At 42.2% G+C, this 17,453-nt stretch overlaps 1 protein-coding gene across 3 annotated transcripts in view; it reads left to right on the top strand.

Moving 5' to 3' along the window:
* The window catches only part of LOC100719205 (beta-microseminoprotein), a 49,850-nt gene extending 38,540 nt beyond the window's left edge, over positions 1-11,310 (top strand). For 2 of the 3 annotated variants that reach the window (XM_003466053.4, XM_023563476.2), the window contains exons 2-4: positions 7,185-7,290; positions 8,231-8,336; positions 11,071-11,310. In XM_003466053.4, coding sequence (XP_003466101.1) covers positions 7,185-7,290; positions 8,231-8,336; positions 11,071-11,200 — 342 coding nt within the window. In that variant the 3' untranslated portion in view covers positions 11,201-11,310. Of the gene's footprint in view, positions 1-5,605; positions 5,747-7,184; positions 7,291-8,230; positions 8,337-11,070 lie in introns of those variants that run through there. The other variant, XM_013148595.2, reaches the window with a different exon arrangement.
* Positions 11,311-17,453: the final 6,143 nt, after the last annotated feature.

The following is a 17,453-nucleotide window of genomic DNA, read 5'->3' as shown; positions in this document are numbered from 1 at the left end:
GAAATTCTGCCTATCACCACCGGAGAACCATGAATGGCTTTCTCCACTCTTCTCCACTGTGTAAACTTCAGTTACCCAGGGTTTAATCTGTGTTCTGCTACTATAATGCAATACCTGATACAGAATGGAGGTCCATTCAGCTCATGGTTGTGGAAGCTGGAAAGTTCAAAAGTGTGTTCTCAGTGTCTGGGGAGGTCCTTTGTATTACATCATAACACAGAATAGGCCAATACATGGTGACATAAGCTTGCCACAGAGAACTTGCTTTTATCACAAACCATTCACTTCATGACCCATTAGTACACAACTGAGGAGAGAGTACTCAGGACTCAGGCACTCTCCCAGGGTCCCAGTTCTCAAAGTTTCTACAACTAGGACAAAGCTGCCCTCACATGATAATGGGAGGCAAATACAAAACCCCAGAAGTAAAAAAAAAAATCTTCGAGAATGCCTGTTTAGTAATGTTGAGTTGAAAATCCAGACATGATGTATTGGGCAATGACAAGGGGCTGACATTTGATTCTACTTCTCCCCTATGCTCAGTCCTGTGTCCTTAGGTGGACACAATCAGCTCTGCTCCTTTTGAGAGTGGGAAGACCTCTGGCTTTTCTGACTCGGGCAGCCATGTCCACTCCATGGTGCTCTGTGGGGAATGAGAATAAGGCCTAATGGTATTTGTGTGTATCAGTTCACAGGTACTCTTGTATACGTGGATGATGCCTGAAATCCCTACAGATGTACTGAGTCTCCTGCCCCCTCCTTTCCTCACCTGGTCCAGAAACAAGTGGAACACCTGACATCACAGGCTCCCTTGATTGACTGCTTGTGGCTGGGCTGATGCATTATAGGGTTTAGCTAACCCTAACCCTATACTCACTGTTCAACATTTAGACTACCACCCTCAGAAAGAAGAACCACCCGGCCTGTCGTGAGAACCTAATTGCCATTGCTCTGTATGAAAAGGAAGTTAGATATCAGTTTCACAAAGGGTGAGGTCCTTGGGACAATTCCAGACAAAGCCAGGGAGTTAGATTTCTTTGGGGTTCTTTGTACAAGTGTAAACACAGGATCTTTGAACAGATCTGGTTGGCAAACAAGATATTTTTAGGTCTTCAGGAGAATTTCTGAATTTCTTCTTTCTCTGAGCCTAAGTCTTAATTTTGCTTGTCAGATTTCTTAGTGGTGAATTCTGGACACAATTGCCTGACTCCTTTTCTTTGTGTCACTGTATATTTGTCATTTTCATACTCCTTTGGTCAACTCTCCAGTTGACAGAAAGTAGGAAAGATAATTCATAAGCACACTTCCTGGTCCCTGGCATTTCAGATCTAAGAGTTTTCCTTCAAGCAATCACCCAGAGTAGAAATGACTCTGTGATGCTTCCTGCTGTCCTCTCAGTGGCTTCCTTACCAACCTGCTGTTACATTGGCCTTATGTATCTTCATCCCATTGTCACTGAGGGTCTCTGCTGCATCTCTTGGCATGAAGAAGGAAATCTGCCTTACAGAATTGAGAAGTAAATAGAAATATTGATTAGGCAGAATGTAATTCATGACAGGGGTGGCTTCTGATGTTATATTTCTGGAGAATGGATAGGTGTCATCATGCCTGTTAGGAGTCTGATGCTGGAAGTCAAGAAACTGGTTCACCTCTGGCCTTAATATTGAGCCTAAAATATTTCCTTTTGCCTAAACTCATTTGAGTTTTGTTGATTGACATAACCTTGACACATGTAGAAATGGTTCCTCCATAGAATATTGGAAGGAGCAGGCTCTGTTGTTGCTCAAAAACCCGGAACCAAAGGGAGAATATTCTGCAATGAGGAGTTTGGAAGGCAGTGATTCATTATAATACTGGGCTGGTGGGAATCAGTTCCAGATCAACAGTCCCATGTCAGTTTAGAGTTCAGTTTAAATACATTCACATGCAGAAAGTACAAGGCTGATAACAGGTTATTACATGATTGGTTACATGAATTAAGTCATATGTTGTCAAGCAGGCTTGTTTTAAACAGATTTACTTAAAAAGGGAGGCGCATTCTGGGAAGGGGGAAAAAGCGTTTGAGAATGGGTAGAGTTATATGTATCCTTGACTGGGCCAGTCTGTCTGCCCAGACAGTCCTTGAAGTCCTTGAAGCAAGTTGGAAAAACCACACATACCTTTAGGTAGGAAAACACAAACATTACTGCTGCAGTCAGGTTGACTTAATCCTTTATCTGGAAGAAGCTGCTGGACACAGATGGTCAAGGCTGACTGACCCCAGCAGGCTGTTTGATAGGCAGCGTTCGTGTGCATAGTCACAAACCACTAAATGACGTTTTTCTATAAAGTGTCTTTAGTTTGCTATTCTGTAACTTTTCCCTTGGACTATAACATTAGCTGCCCGGGAGGTGGACCATCAGGGAGTATGGCTGCTGCTGGCTGCCATGGAGCTGTTCTCATGTCCTGAATACTTTCCCCTCTACATTTTCTCCTGTTCTTGTTACTGGGAGTTGGCCTTCACAGGCAAACCCTTGGAAAAAAGTTAGGGGTGCATAGTTGCAGACTGGAGGAGGAAAGGGATCCAGAAGGAAGGTGACAGCAGCTGGAAGTTCAGATGCAGGCATGAGATGAGTTGAAATAATCTTCTCCCTAATTAATTTGTTAATTTTCTATAATTTGTCAAATGTATTCTATCGTATAGGGTAAATAACAGGAAAACGGAAGTCTGTCCATGTTCAGTACAGATGAATATTTATTTCCTGAATATTTTCAGTCCACAAATACAAAGTCTATAGATGTTTAAGGCTCATTGTATTTTCTAAATTCAGAGGTGTGTGCTTTACATTTTACGAGATACTGTGTGATACCAGCACACATGATGGATGATCTCCAACTTTAGTTTCCTGTATTCTGGGCCATTTTGTCACATTGCAGATGGGCCTTGCGGGGAAGATGGGTTGTCATGCAGAGAATGTGGAAAAATTAGAAAATACCTAGGACATCCTTTTAGTGCCTCCCCAATCCTGCTGTTTATCTTGGCCCAGGCTCACCTCACTGTTAGAAAATATAGCTTCCCACCACTTAACCGTAGGGAGTCATGGCTGTCAAACTGATAACAATTGTTCCTTTTTTTTTTTTTTTTTTGTCTTTTTCATTTTTATCAGTACCAGGGATTGAACTCACGACTGCCTGCTTGCAAGGCAGGCGCTTATGCCGCTGAGCTAAATCCCCAGCCCCAACAATTGTTCTTTTAATCCAATGAACACAGATTCCTTTCTTTCCTGGAACACAGATACTAGAGACAGAGCATTATTTTGTACCCTTTGTACCTTTTATGTGTATCTCGAGTTAATCACCAGGTCAACTTTAGAAGTGCACCTTAGGTCACTTTATTATTTGACAGGTGCAATAGAGTGTGGTTGTAGTCCTGGCTACTTGGGAGACTGTGGCAGAAGGGTTTCCTAATCCCTGAGCAACAGCAATACTCTTTCTCAAAGCAAAACAAAAGCAATTCATTGTAACAAGCCATGTTGTAGCTATGATTAAAAGGTGGCATGATGCTAGGATTACAATTATATGGGAAAATGAAGGGCCACAAGTTATGTGGAAAGGCAAAACATGAGGGGCAGCTTTGCTGGCTACTGTCCCAACACATGAGCATGAGAACTCACTTAGAAAGGCACGGATCCATTCATGAGGCTCCAGCCCAGTGACCCAGACACCTTCTGCTAGGCCCTACATTCCAACACTGCAGCACTGAGGAGTCATAGTTTGGGGGACACAACAGCAGGCTGCAAGCTAGTTTTAGGGGTGACAGATATTTCTGGAAAAGATGGTCATGCTTAGCATGGGAGAGATTCCAGGGCTTCTGTTTAAGAGGCCAGGAGTCTCATATAGAGGAGTGGGGAGTCCAGTGTGGGGTTTTAGTTGCTGGGGTAGAAAGTGGGGAACATTTGGGATGGAGGGTACAAAGGGCTATCTAAATTTATATGTTGATCCCCTACCTTGTAGTAGTTCATAGTGTGACTATACTGGAGGTGTAGCTAACTAGTGTAAAATGACAGTTAAGTGGATCCTAATCCAGTGGGTCTAGAGTCCTCATAAGAAATTTGGGGGACATATAGGATGGGCATATAGGCTGTTTCCAAGATGTAGTTATTATAAATTGTGCTGCTATATACTTGGATATTCATGTATTACTCTAACACAGTGTCTGTAACTTCTTTGTGAAGATGCCTAGAAAGAAAATAGCTGGGTCAAATGGAATTTCTATTTTAGTTTTTTGAGGAAACACCATACTAATGCCCATAGTGGCTGTACTAGTTTACATTTCCACCAGCAGTGTAGATGGGTTCCAATTCTAGCCTGTGTGAAGAAGTCACTTTCAGAGTAAAAACCTTACTTTGCTTTTGCACTTCACAATAGCTGGAAGGACAGGTAGGGTAAGGCAGGAAAAAAATAGGGTATGTTATGTACATATGCCAATACATGCCATATGTATGTGTCCCCACAATCATATCCTACAAACATTTACTGATAAAGAATAAAATTTGAAAAAGAAAAATAACTGGGCTTTTCTTGGGTTTAGCCCTACTGGTAAGATCTGTCGTTTCTCCTTGGATCTGCTGGCCTTCTGGGCTTACTTTCTGTGCCCTGCATTGGCCTCATTCACCATCATATTGGATGCCACTTCTGTTGCTTCATGCTGAAGGGAAATGAAACCCAGAGCCAGGTCAGGATTGGCAGGTGGCCCATGCATGGCTCCATTGAGCACATGTAGGGTGCAGATCCATCTGGTCCATGAGGTGTGGGGGCATGGCTTTGCCTGCTTATTTCATTTAATATAAAAATATCCACATATAATGTCACAAATGACAGACTTTTCAATTTTGTAATTGCATGGTATTCCATTGCATGTGTCTATCACTGTTCCTTTATACATTGGTCAGGTATGATTAAGTCTGTATCTTTGCTATTGTGGTTATACTGCAGGAGACAAGAGAGCACAGGTACTTTGGAATATCCTGCTTCATGTCCTTTGGACGTACACCTGGGAGTTGGATTACTGAATTGTCGGGGACTTCTGGTTTTAGTTTCATGAAAATTCTCCCTACTGTTTCCCATAAAGCTTATCATTCTTGAGCAAATGGAAGGATTTCTTGATGCCCCATGGAGCAAAGAGTGAAGACTGAATTGGTTTGAACCATATGGCTTGTCAGGACAACTTGAGCAGATGGCCAGGGATCTCCCACAGCCCACGGCATGTCTTGGCGCCTTCCTGCTCTTTCATATCAGACTCTTAAGTGCATTACCTTTTGGGCCTCAGCCAGTGCCAGGCAGGGGGCAGGGTTACCCGTTTTGGTGTTCTATGTCTGCATGAAAATTATCCTCAGCAGCTCCCATTGTGACTGGTATTTTGGTCCACTGTTTGCTTGAAAATATCAGTTAAGCGCATACTATGTGCCTAGAAATCTGCCAGGTATAGTGTTAAAGCTCAGGAAAACAGGTATTTCTTTTCTTTTCCCACTCAGGTTAATGGCAAACACATACTAGGTTGGAGACAAGGTAAACATGTAATTAGGGTGGAGCTCTGATAGATAAATAACTCATATATCATCTGAGACCATAGTCTCCTGTTGACAATCAGCCCTTTGTAAATACTCTGTGGGTTCTGGGTAAGAATGAGCTGATCTCTCCTGCGTATAAGTAGTCCATGTGACTGCTCCTGGGTACCTGTCTAGAAGGAGTGCTGCTCTTCATAATGGTAGGTAACTTGGTTGGGGGCACTGCTCAGGTGTAGAGCATATGTCTCACATTATCAGCTAAGTGATTTTATATACAGAAACAAGGAAGGAAAGAGAGAGAATATGTACTCATTACTGTAACAGGCTGTGTTGTCTTTTACTTCAGAATACCACTTAAAGATCAGTGCAACCTAAATTTCAGTGTAGTGAGTATTACTTGCAATTCAGTGTGAACAGTATAGTGAAAGTCTGGGAGTTTCAAAAACTCTTTAAAACATTTTGTACTATTTCTGTTTTCTAGAACTAAATAGTTACACTCCTTCCAGTTATTTCTTCATGTTGGATTCTGTGAGGTTTTGTATGTGTCCCTAATCGTGGGACCTGTGGTGAGGGATTTGTATAGTTTAGTATAATTTCAGAGCTTCAATTTATTTGTTATTTTACAAAGAGGAAACCAAGAGTGGGGAGAGAATTAGGCTGTGACAGTCATTACCTCAGGCCTGGGAAGCTGAGGTGAGAACCTAAACATCCTTCTCAACGAAGTCTGGAGAGACACTGACACTGATTTAATTTGCTTGCAGTGAGAATGGTGCAGTAGGCTTTTGAAGGCTACATGGGTCAGTATTTTTTTCAAGGTCATTTTAATGTGAGAAGAATTTGGGAGGTGAACCACTGGGCCCTTTTGCTATATACTGCTGGAGAAGAATCTTGCTTCTAAATCTACAGCATGAAGAGCTCCTTTCTGTTTTAAATTCAGGGTAAATTAGTAAAAAAAAAAAAAAAACACCAAACTCTCCTTGGCTTGAACTAATTACAAGAATGGCATGGGCTGCTCTTAGATTTGCAAAAATTAGGGGATGGAAGTAGTCATTGGGGTCCCTTGGACTCCTTCTGCTGTATGACCACCATGACATCAGCACTTTTTCTCTTCATCTGGCCCTTTTATTATGCGACTGACCCTGAAGGATGAAACTGCTACAAATTTTGAGCCCAAATAAGACTCTTCTCCTTTAAGTTGTGGGTGTTGGGTACGGTGTCTCAGTGATAAGGACAGTGAATAAGACATTGCTGTAACCTGTTTTTCTAGTCACAGGTCCTGCCAGCCTCCCATGTCTCTGTTTTTATTGTTTTCAAAACTTTTCTTTGCTGTCCTAATTCTTTAACATTCTATGAGTTTCAACAGCTGAAACATCTTCTGATCCTTGAGGGTTTCCCAACCTCTCTGTAATGAGAAAGAACACTGTCACTGCAGCTGTGAGATTCTTGACACACAAATTCTTCAGTCCATTGTTCATTCAGTGATTCTGGAATCTGTTTGCCTTTCTGGGTTACCTAAGAGAAGAAGTTCAACATTCATTACCACTTCCCAGAGCCCTATGTGGAGACTTGTGTGTGACCTGTAGTCCAGGTGGACGCTGATTCCACTCATTCTCCACCATGTCTTTCCTTACATTTCAGAAAGCTCTCCTGGGAAGCCTCCTGCTCTTGGCTACCTTTGTGATACCATGCAGTGCCCAGTGCTATTTCATACCCCTGGAGAGAAGTCTAGATGGCTCTCCAGATGGTAAGTTGATTTCCAATTGTTGATCAAGTTACTGTAGCCGGTAAATAGGGTCGGGCAGCAAGTGAAATATTTTGAGTCTACGCAGGAAGATGAGTGAGAGAAGATACAGAAATTGTGTCAAGTAAGGGTACTCAACTTGGCTTGCCGATAAAACAGTTGTTTTCAAGTTTATCTGGCTGAGAGTTTCCTAGAGATTTATTGAAATTTATCAATGCTCAGAATTCATCTAAGACTCAGTAAGAATCTCTATGGTCAGAGAAGCACATTCGAAAGCTCATTGATTAATTTCCATTACCATTCAGGATTGAGAAGCATTGCTGAGTTGAAAGAGGTGTCAGACTGTGATGTTGATGTGTAGCCCAAGTGCTGATTCAGGTGACCTGAAGGCAGGTGTGACACTTGCCTGTCTAGGGCAGCACAGGGGATGTTAGAGTAGGGGTCCTGCAAGGACATGGAGGCGCAAGTCTCAGAAGTGGTTCTCAACCTTGATTAAACATTGGGATTTCTGGGTGAGTGTTCTGAAGTGCTGGCCTCATGAGCCCACTCCTGGAGATTTTGATTTCTATGTTTCCCAAGATGTTCACAGGTACACACAAAGTGACAACAAATGTAAAAAAAATCAAAGTGAAGAAGTACAGAAGTGAGTCTTTTATTTAGAATTCCTCAACAAAGTGAAAGCAGGATTCCAATGCGATTAAAGATGAGTACCTTAATTATTTTTGAAATGTCTGCTTTGAAATAAAGTGTAGAAGGATTTGAGTTTTTTTCATAAATGTTACCAGTTTCATGGACCTTGCAGTACTGAAATGTAGCTGGTGGTGAACAGAGAAGTGCTATAATATATACCTTAGAGACCATCTCATCTCATGGAAGGGTAGACCTCAGTGTCCTAACGGCTATGTTCCTGTTGCACCAATAGTGCCTTGTGGATTTTTTTCAGAATGCAAAGATTCTGATGGAACCACACACTTAATGAACTCAAAATGGATGACGAACAACTGTGTGGAATGTACTTGCGGTACAGATGGAATTTCCTGCTGCAATATGTGAGTCTCAACCCAGCAGTGGCCAAGGGGGCACCTAGCTGTGTCTAAAGAGCAGCTTCTCTGTCATTCAAAATCCCATCATTGGTGTTTCTAACAGACTGTAATTTTGTAGGGCAGGCTTAGACTCACAGTAAATGGAGCAGAGACACAGCTCTCTCACCGATGTCCTTTGCCCTATATGTCCAGTATGCTGATGGTCAGTATATCAGAAAAAGTTCCAAGAGCTTCTCTTGAGAGTCTGGATCCACACATGATCATCACTCAGACTCCACAGAGTCTACATGAGGGCTCACTCGATGTGGTGGGAGATTGGAGTTTTCAGTCCTGTACCTTGCAGAGCTCAAGTGGTTCGGTTCTACCCAAGTTTTATTTCCCTTTAGCTGTTCATTATGTTTATTTGGAGATACCCATATGCACATAGGTTTCTAAGGACAGGAAACTATTTAATATATTCTTTTCTAAAATTAATTGTGAATGGTCACCATTACTTTGGCCTTAGAAGTATCCAGAATAGGATACTTTGTGAGCAAAGGTAAAGACAGTATGGGAGGCATCAGTGATGACCTGGGAGAGGTGTTCAGAGCAGCCTTTTAGGCGTGGCAGTGACTAATGCTACCTGTTACAGCTCCATGTTGTTTTCATGGTCCTGCCCTTGACCTTGTCTTTGTAATAATTGACCCTGGACTCTGCAATGAGGTCTTGTCTTGGCAATTATACATGTATCAGACACATGGAAAAGGTTTAGGTGTCCTTAAATAATTACTATTTTATTTTAAATTATTTTTTTCCACTGGAGTAAAATATACAGTACATAAAAATTTCAAAGCAGTCATGAAGTTTAAAATGCACTGGCATTGAATAACATTCACATTATTGTTTAATCATCATCACTATTTTAAAAAATTACAGTATTTTTTTTCTTTTTAAAAAACAGTACATTGGATAAAACCCAGGGTTTTCTCTATGCTGCCCTTGAAGTATTTTGATCCTTCTGGCTTACCATCCTAATAGCTAATGGTACAGGTATCCAGAGCATCCCACAATTCTTGGCTTTTTCCAAGAGTTTTTATTGAGGTCAAACCCAAAATGTGCCCTTTAAGTTGCAATTTCCATTCCTCTTTCCTGCCCTCTGCATTCTTTGATTTGCCTTCTGTCTGATTGATTACCCCTCTTGTAGATTGTGACAGTGGAAAGCACGATGCTTGTGTGCTGTGTCGACATTTCTCTTAGTGGCTGCTTGAGGTTCAGCTTCATTATTGTGTATTAGGATTTCCTTCCTTCACACAACACCAATAGCCCAGGATGCTGTCAACTGACCCTTGTCTTCTGCCTTTGCCTGTGGAGGGATTGGGGAAGAATGCACTTTGTTTACAGTGAATCTGTGCTGGGAATATACAAGTGTGTTTGAGCTCTGGGGCACGAAGTTTCTGGGGGCTCCCCATTGGCTGTAGAATTGCTGTGCCATATACAACTAAATATTAACCTTGGGGAGTTCCTGAGTGTTATCCTTTGTGGGTGCACTATGTTTTTTTCCCAAACGAAGTGAACCATGTCTGAATTTGAAAAGATTTAAAACAACATTTTCGAATATATGTGAAGAAAACATATTAATTGTAGAACCATGGAAGTATAAAATCCTCGAGCTTATTGCCGACTGTCTACAAGTAGTAATCAGGAGTATTTTATCATAACTTCTTTGTATTTTATGTGCCCTGTTGTATAATGCATATGAAACGTCATGGTGTCTTTTTGTTGTCAATTTGTCAGATTGAAATCTTAGCACAGTCACTATTCCATTCCAAAATGACTCTTCAGAATGTTTTGCAATGCAGCTTAACCAGTTCTCAGTCTTATTTAAACCAGGACCTTAGAGTCCATGGCATGAGTCACAGAATGCATCCATTCACAGAATGACACCCACAGGGCTCTGTGGTCCCCTTGGTCATTGCCCAGTATGCTGGGCATCATGGGCACACACCTGCCTTCCTTTTTAGTGCATCACCAATGAATTCAAGTCCCAATTTCCAGGGCCTCAAAAGCACTGAGGTGCCACATTTCCTAGGGTGATGGGAAAAAGATAAAACACCTTTTTTTGGGCTAAATCTGAAGTACAACATCACTGAATGAAAGTAAACATTGCCCCAAGATGCTGCTCTCCACTTGGGAAAGTTTGCATCCAAGACCATCGAATGGACTTCAAAGCGTTATGGGTACTAAACTCTTTACATCACAGTTCACAGTGCACAGTGCATTTTACAAGAAGGAGGCCCTAGATGGGTCATCATGTCGCTGAGATCCATGACCCTTGCTGGGATGGCTCCTTGCTTTTGTTGGTAACAGGAAGCCATACTGGCCTGCAAAAGTTCTCTCGGGTGCAGCAGTACAGGTCACTACCTGCATAGGGAGGGGTAGAAGGGCCAGGCTGGAAAGTGTCTCCTGGCAAAGTTGTGGCAGACCTGCCCCAGGCCTATCTGAAAGTCCGTGACCTTCTGTGCGTGCATAGAGGAACATGGGACCCACAGGAGTGCTGATCTGTGTGACTCTATGGTACAAAGTGGTCCATGTTTCTGAGGATCCACCTGGGGGCTGCCACCCAAGATGTGTCATAGATTAGTAAAGGCCAATCCAACCAACAGGAGTGTGAGCTGCTTTGCATACAGAACTGGAGTATAGCAGGCTGGCCTGGCTGGTGTCCTTGTCCTTCTAACTGGCTGTATTCTTCTCTCCATGACAGAGTTTCTATACCTGTGGAATATGACAAAGACAAGTGCCAGTCCTATTTCCACAAGGAGAATTGTACCTACATTGTGGTGGAGCGTGAGAACCCAGGAAAGCCCTGTAATGTGGATGTCTGGATACAGTAACACCTTCTCTGAGTCTGGTGTGCCCCTGCCAGGCCTCCTTCTGTGTTCCCTCATAATCTGTAATTCTACAGCCCTCCCTAGCATAAAATCATAAATAATTCTTGAGCAAATCCTGGAGCACCTGTATTCTTTGAATTTACTAATTACATTTGCAGTGAGTGAATGCTGGTTGTAAAGCACACAGGTATTTGATAGAAGAGACAAAAATAAATATAGGGACTATCACAGCGTGTTTGGGGAGGTCCTCATGTGCACCTCCCCAAGGGATCATGGGAACCTCTGCCTCTTCTCACACATGAGCCTTCAGCTGCCTGTTTCCTGAGTCTTGGTGAATAAAATAAAAATAAAAGTCTTCAGGTTGAAACAAGACCCCTCCTTAGTTTGCAGTGGTTGTGTCCGTACTTCTTTTTCTCTTACAGTGTCTTGTCTTCTCTGTGCCCCGTCCCTCTGCATTTGCTTAAGGTCAGAACCATATGGGACAAGACAGGCTGAATGTGTACCTAAGGAAGGCCCTGTAGCCCCAACCCTTATGAGGAATCAAGGTTAGGGCTGTGGCTGCGGGGGTCCTGACACAGACCCAGGCTTCCTGGTATCTCTGAGCACTGATCCCCCATCACAGAGTAACTTCAAACAGAGATGAGCTGCATTTTCTTTACAGTGTTGGTGTCAGGCACTGTGTGCTCCCTCTACTGTGCGGTGAGTGTCTGAGCCAGCAAGGAAACTGGGTCTGGGATCTGCTGGTGAATTGAGAGCTCAGGCCCCTCCTACCTGAGGGTCTAGAGCAGCTGTGTGTACCTTACAGATCTCAGATGAGCAATCCCAGGGCACTGGATGCAGCGCTCTGTCCCCTACCCTGACCTTCTCTTTTCAAACTTGCTGTTTGAACATTAGCAGCCTAGACTGGCTCCTTGCCTTTTATAGTTGATCTTGATAATAAGGACATGCTCTGTTTAATTTTAGTGCCACAAAGTCTCATTTCAAAGTTCTCATCTAGTTGAAGAAGAATTAGGACACAACATATCCCTGGCTCCCTCTGCTTGAAGAGATGATTGTATCTTTTCCCCTGGGGTTTTGGTGGCTTCTGGGAATTCATTTTGGTCCTCTTTGTCCTGGTCTTCCTTCCTGTTACAAGCACTGACTTTCCTTGTAGTGTCAGCATCTGATCTTAAGTTTCCCATACTTTTATGTTGAAATGGCTTTCCCAACTCTGTTACTCAATAATGCTATAGCATTAACAGTATTCACTATAGAAATTTGTCACTTCCTCACCTTCCTCTTCCTCCTGGTGCCTCCTCCTCAGGAAGGAGCTAAGGTTTCCTGCTGCAGTTTACAAGAACCAACTCAATGCTCAGCCTTGCTTTTGAAAATGGACTCTTCTAGCCCATGGTGGGTAAAATAGCTTTAAAAAGCTTTGGGCATTAATTATTGAGTTCTAAGATGAATACCAGGCTAGAAGATGCCACAGATAGGAGGAGTGAAAGGTGACTGTTCCATTGAGTCACCGAAGCAGAATCCTGCTTGGAATACCATGCCCTGTCCCTTACTCTGCCCTCTATAGACACCAGGACAGGGATCAGGGAATGGAACCCTGGACAAATGACAGATCTACCAGCCAGGGAAGGGAAGATCTGCTAACTTCCTGTGAGGCCTGTGAAAATGAGGGTGACTTTTGGAAGCACCACATCACAAATCATGGGGACAATAACAGTCGGAGATGGAGGCGGTACCAGTACTCTTTCCTATTGTACATCTAACAGGACAATGACACCGAATAGGGCCCTTTGGACTAACAAAGACCATGAGTTGTACAAGGGCCTTGCAGTAAGGAACAATAAATCAGATCAGGTTGAAGAGTACTGTTGAAAGCACATCCAGATGTGCTTTTGTGTTCTATACAAACTACATCCCCTCCTCCTCTCTTCTCCTGGATCTCACCTGGATCCAGAAACACAAGGGAAAATATATGACACTGCAGGCTTCCTGACTGACAGCTGGTGGCCAGCCTGGTGTGGCAGTGATTGAACTATGCTTATTGCTCAACCTGAGGAATGCAATCCTCATTAAAAAGAAATAAAATACCTATCATCAGAATCTTAGTGCGACAAAAGAAGTCAAACATCAATTTCACAAGGTCAGATGTTTCTTGAGAATATCACTGTCGAATTCAGGGAGCTCAGTAGTTCCAGGATACTTTTTGGCACAAATGCACCAGACTGTAAACAGATCTCTGGCATTTCAGATTCAAGTGTTTTCCTTCAAAGCACTAATCAGAGTAGAAGTGGCTCAATGCATTTATGATGCCGAGGGCTCTGTGCCTGTGATGTGTCCCACTGTTACAAATGGCTTCCTTTGGACTCTGCTCTTTCCCTGGAAACAAGATTTCTATTCCATTCTCCTTAGAGCCTCTGCTATATCCCGTGGCAGAAAGAAGAAAATGTGTGTTATGTTGGTATGTCAGACATAAGTGGGAGTATGCACTGAACAGGATGTGGTTCACTGACCGGTGGCTTCTGTCCTTCAGACTTCTGGAAAGTGGCAAAAGTGTCATTATGCCTGGCATAGACTAACCCTGAATTCTGGCAGCTGGCTTAACTTCAGCCTTGATACCTGAGCCCAAAACATTACCTTTTGCCTAAGCATACTTGTGTTTGATTTCTAGATAGACATAATTGGGACACATGTAGAGATGGCTTGTACCCCATAATATTGGAAGAAGCAAACTCTATCGTTACGTCTGCCAGGGTGGTGGATCTGCAGAGAGGATTGCTCCTGCTGGCTGTTACTGAGCAGTCCGCATGCCCTGAGTGCTTTCTCTCCATGCCTTCATGTGGGAGGTGGCTTCACAGAGGGAGTAAGAGGTTGGGACTTTTGCCTCTGGGATGGTGAGTCAGGGGTCCAAGTACTCAGTGAGTTCTTTCCATTCATTTACCACGACATAGTGACCATGTCCCTTAGGGAGTTACACTGCAGACTGGGAAGAGAGAAGGGGCCCAGAAGAAAGGTGAAATGATAGCAGTTAGAGATCCACATGCAAAGGTGAGACTTCAGGTGAGATAACCTCCTGCCTAATTATTAACTCATTAAATGAGTTCTATGGTTAAGGGGCAGTAAGAGGAAAAGAAGTCTGCCCGTGCTCAGTGCAGATGCCATTTTTATCTTGTGTGTTTTTTAATCCTCAGGTGCAAAACCTATAGATACGAAAGAATGGTTGTACTTGATATATATTTTTTATAGGGAAAGAAAATGATAATATAAATAACAATAGAACAGAGTTTCAACACGGGATATAGCTCAATGGTATAAGTGCCTGACGGACAAGCACAAGTTTTGAATTAAGATTCCCAGTACAAAAACAAAAAAGCAAAAACAAAAGCAAAATAGGCTAGTAGGAGAGTAATAATAATACATTGCATATTGTTACCTTCATAGTAGCTACTCAGAGTATAAGATATAGGCATAAAATATTGTGCAAGCAATATTAGCTCAAACCTTTTTCAATGAACTAACAAACTGTGTAACCACCTTAACTACCTCATATATATATTTCCTTTTCCTTCCTTTCTCTTCCCCCCTTCACAATTTCTCTTTTCTTTTGAACAGTTTCTTCCCAATTGATACTATCTATTTTATATTTTGGATCTTATTTACTTGTTCAGTTTCTCACATTACTGAGACAACACGATGTTTATACATGTAGGTCTGATTTATTTTGCTTAGGAGTATGCTCTCAAATTGCATTCATTTGCCTATAAAAGTCTTCAGTTTATCCTTATTTATGGTTGAGTTGTACTCCATTGTAGAAAAATATTACATCTTTGTACTACATTTATCCATTCCTCTGTTGATGGGCATTTGGGTTGTTTCCAAGATTTGGCTATTATGAATTGGGCTGCTATAAACATGGGTGCACATATATCACTGTAGTATAATTTTTTTTTTTTTGGTACTGGAGATTGAACTCACCACCTCACACTTGCCAGGCAGGTGCTTATGCCACTGAGCTAAATCTCTGGCCCCTCACTGTGGTATAATGTTTTTAATTCTTCTGGGAAGATAGCCAGAAGAGGAATAGCTGTGTTAAATAGGAACTCTAATCCTAATTTTTTTCTGTTTTGCTTTTGCAAAACCCTTTAATTAAGGAATATAGAGGTATAGTGAGGTGATGTGACTTCATTCTAGTATTAGAGATAACCCTGGTATAAGGAATATCCACACTGACTTCCACAGTGGTTACACTAGTCTATACTCCTGCCAACAGTGGAAAAATGTTTCTTTTCCCCCATAGTCCTGCCAGAATTTGTTACTGGTTGATTTCTTGATGACAGCCATTCTTACTGGGGTGAGATGGAATCTCAGTGTTGTTTTAATTTTCATTTCTCAAATGATCAGTGATGTTGAACACTTTCTCAGCGTTTATTTGCTGTCATTTGTATTTCATGTGAGAAGTGTGTATTCATCTCAGATGCCCATTTTTGGATTGGACCTTTGAATTGTGGGGTCTGATATTTCTGTATATGTTCTAGATAGAAGTTCTTGGTCTGAGGAACAACAACTGGCTATAATTTTTTCCACTCTGTAGGCTGTCTTTTCACTCTGTTGTTGATTTCTTTTGTTGCACAAAACCTTTTTAGTAAGGTAAGATCTCATTTACTGATTTTTTTGTAATATTTTCTGTGTAGTCTGGAAAATGTACTTGATATTTTCAGAAGTAAAAAAAATTAAAAAAAGATTTTCAGAGGTAGACATTTCATATTTTATGAATATGAAACTGTCATCACACGAGACATGCCATCATACCTAGTGGTTAATGATCTCTAACTTATCTTTCTTGTTGTCTTCTCCTTCTCACATTGCTAGTAGCACTTGGAGGAAAGATGGGCAGCAGTTGCAACACACAGGAGTGTGGGCAAATTGGCAAGTCTCCAGGAGTTCCTGCTTGATGCATCCATGGTCTTTTGTGTTCATTTCAACCCAGGGTCCCCTCACTGTCAGAAAATACAGCTTCCCACCACTTAGCTACAGAGATTCATGTTCCAAAGATTGACAGCAATCCAGTGAATAGAGATTTCTGTCTTCCCTGGAGCATCCATGCTATAGACAGAACATTATGCACATATATTGATGTCATGTCTTTATCTGTATCTATGGTTATAAACCAAGTCAATTTTAGAACTGAACCTTTAAACCTTTTCCTGGTGGAACAGGTGCAGAGGTGTCTGATTATAGACCCAACAACTTACGAAGCTGAGGCAAAAAATTTGCCCAAGATCAGACTGGGCAACGGAGCAAGGATCCTTCTCAAAATGAATCACAAAGTAATTCACTGTAATAAGTCATACTGCATCTGATAATAAATGTAGGGTTCTAAGATTATAACACATGTGGAAAGCAGAAGAGCAAGCATTCTATGTGAAAAGTTAAAACGTGAGGGGCAGTTTTGCTATCTACCAAACATGAGGGCTCACTGAGGAGATAAAGGTATAAGACTCCAGCCCCATAACCCAGAAACCCACCACAGAGCTCCGCCTTCCAGCACTGCAGTACCAAGGAATGGTATTCTGAAGGACAGCACAGCAAGCTACAAGGTGGTCTCGGGGTGGTGGAGACAATAGTGGTACAGATGATTATGACCAGCATTGAGGAGCTCCCAGGCCCCCTGGTCAAGAGATCAGAGCCCATTGAGGGCTCTGGGGACCCCAACATGGAAATTTGGGTGCTGGAGAAAGTTTTGGGGTACATTTGCGATGATGAGTTTAAGCTTAAAATTTATAGCTTGATCCCCAAGCTCCCAGTAGTTTGGGTTGTGACTGTATTGGAGGTGGGGATTTTAAAGATGTAACCAGAGTAAAGAGAGAGAGAGAGAGAGCGAGAGAGAGAGAGAGAGAGAGAGAGAGAGAGAGAGAGATGCACTCTAATCCATTAGGTCTGAGGTCCTTATGCATGGAAATTTGAATGTATAAAAAGACAGCAGGGATGTGTTCCATGTGAAGAGGCTGCAGAGCACTGTCTGCAAATAAGGGCATGCATCTTGCAGGAGACCAAACTTGCCTCCAGTCCCTTGACCTGGCATTTCTTCTCTCCCATCATGATGAACAAATGGGTCTCTTTAGTTCAGCTCTAAGGTGCATGGTCATATCAGCTGGAGCTCACCGGTACAGATGGCAGGAGGTGCTACTTCTTGCTTTTACCCAAAGAGCAGTGTGGCCATGAGTTCCAGCACTGATGTTTTGAAAGAGAATGCTTGTTTTTTCAG

Source organism: Cavia porcellus, unplaced genomic scaffold (genome assembly GCF_034190915.1).
Source record: "Cavia porcellus strain 051 isolate PalLab524CR breed Dunkin Hartley unplaced genomic scaffold, mCavPor4.1 scaffold_23, whole genome shotgun sequence".
Lineage (NCBI taxonomy): Eukaryota > Metazoa > Chordata > Mammalia > Rodentia > Caviidae > Cavia > Cavia porcellus.
Note: the sequence above shows the minus strand (reverse complement) of the source record. Positions and strands in the feature narration are given on the sequence as shown.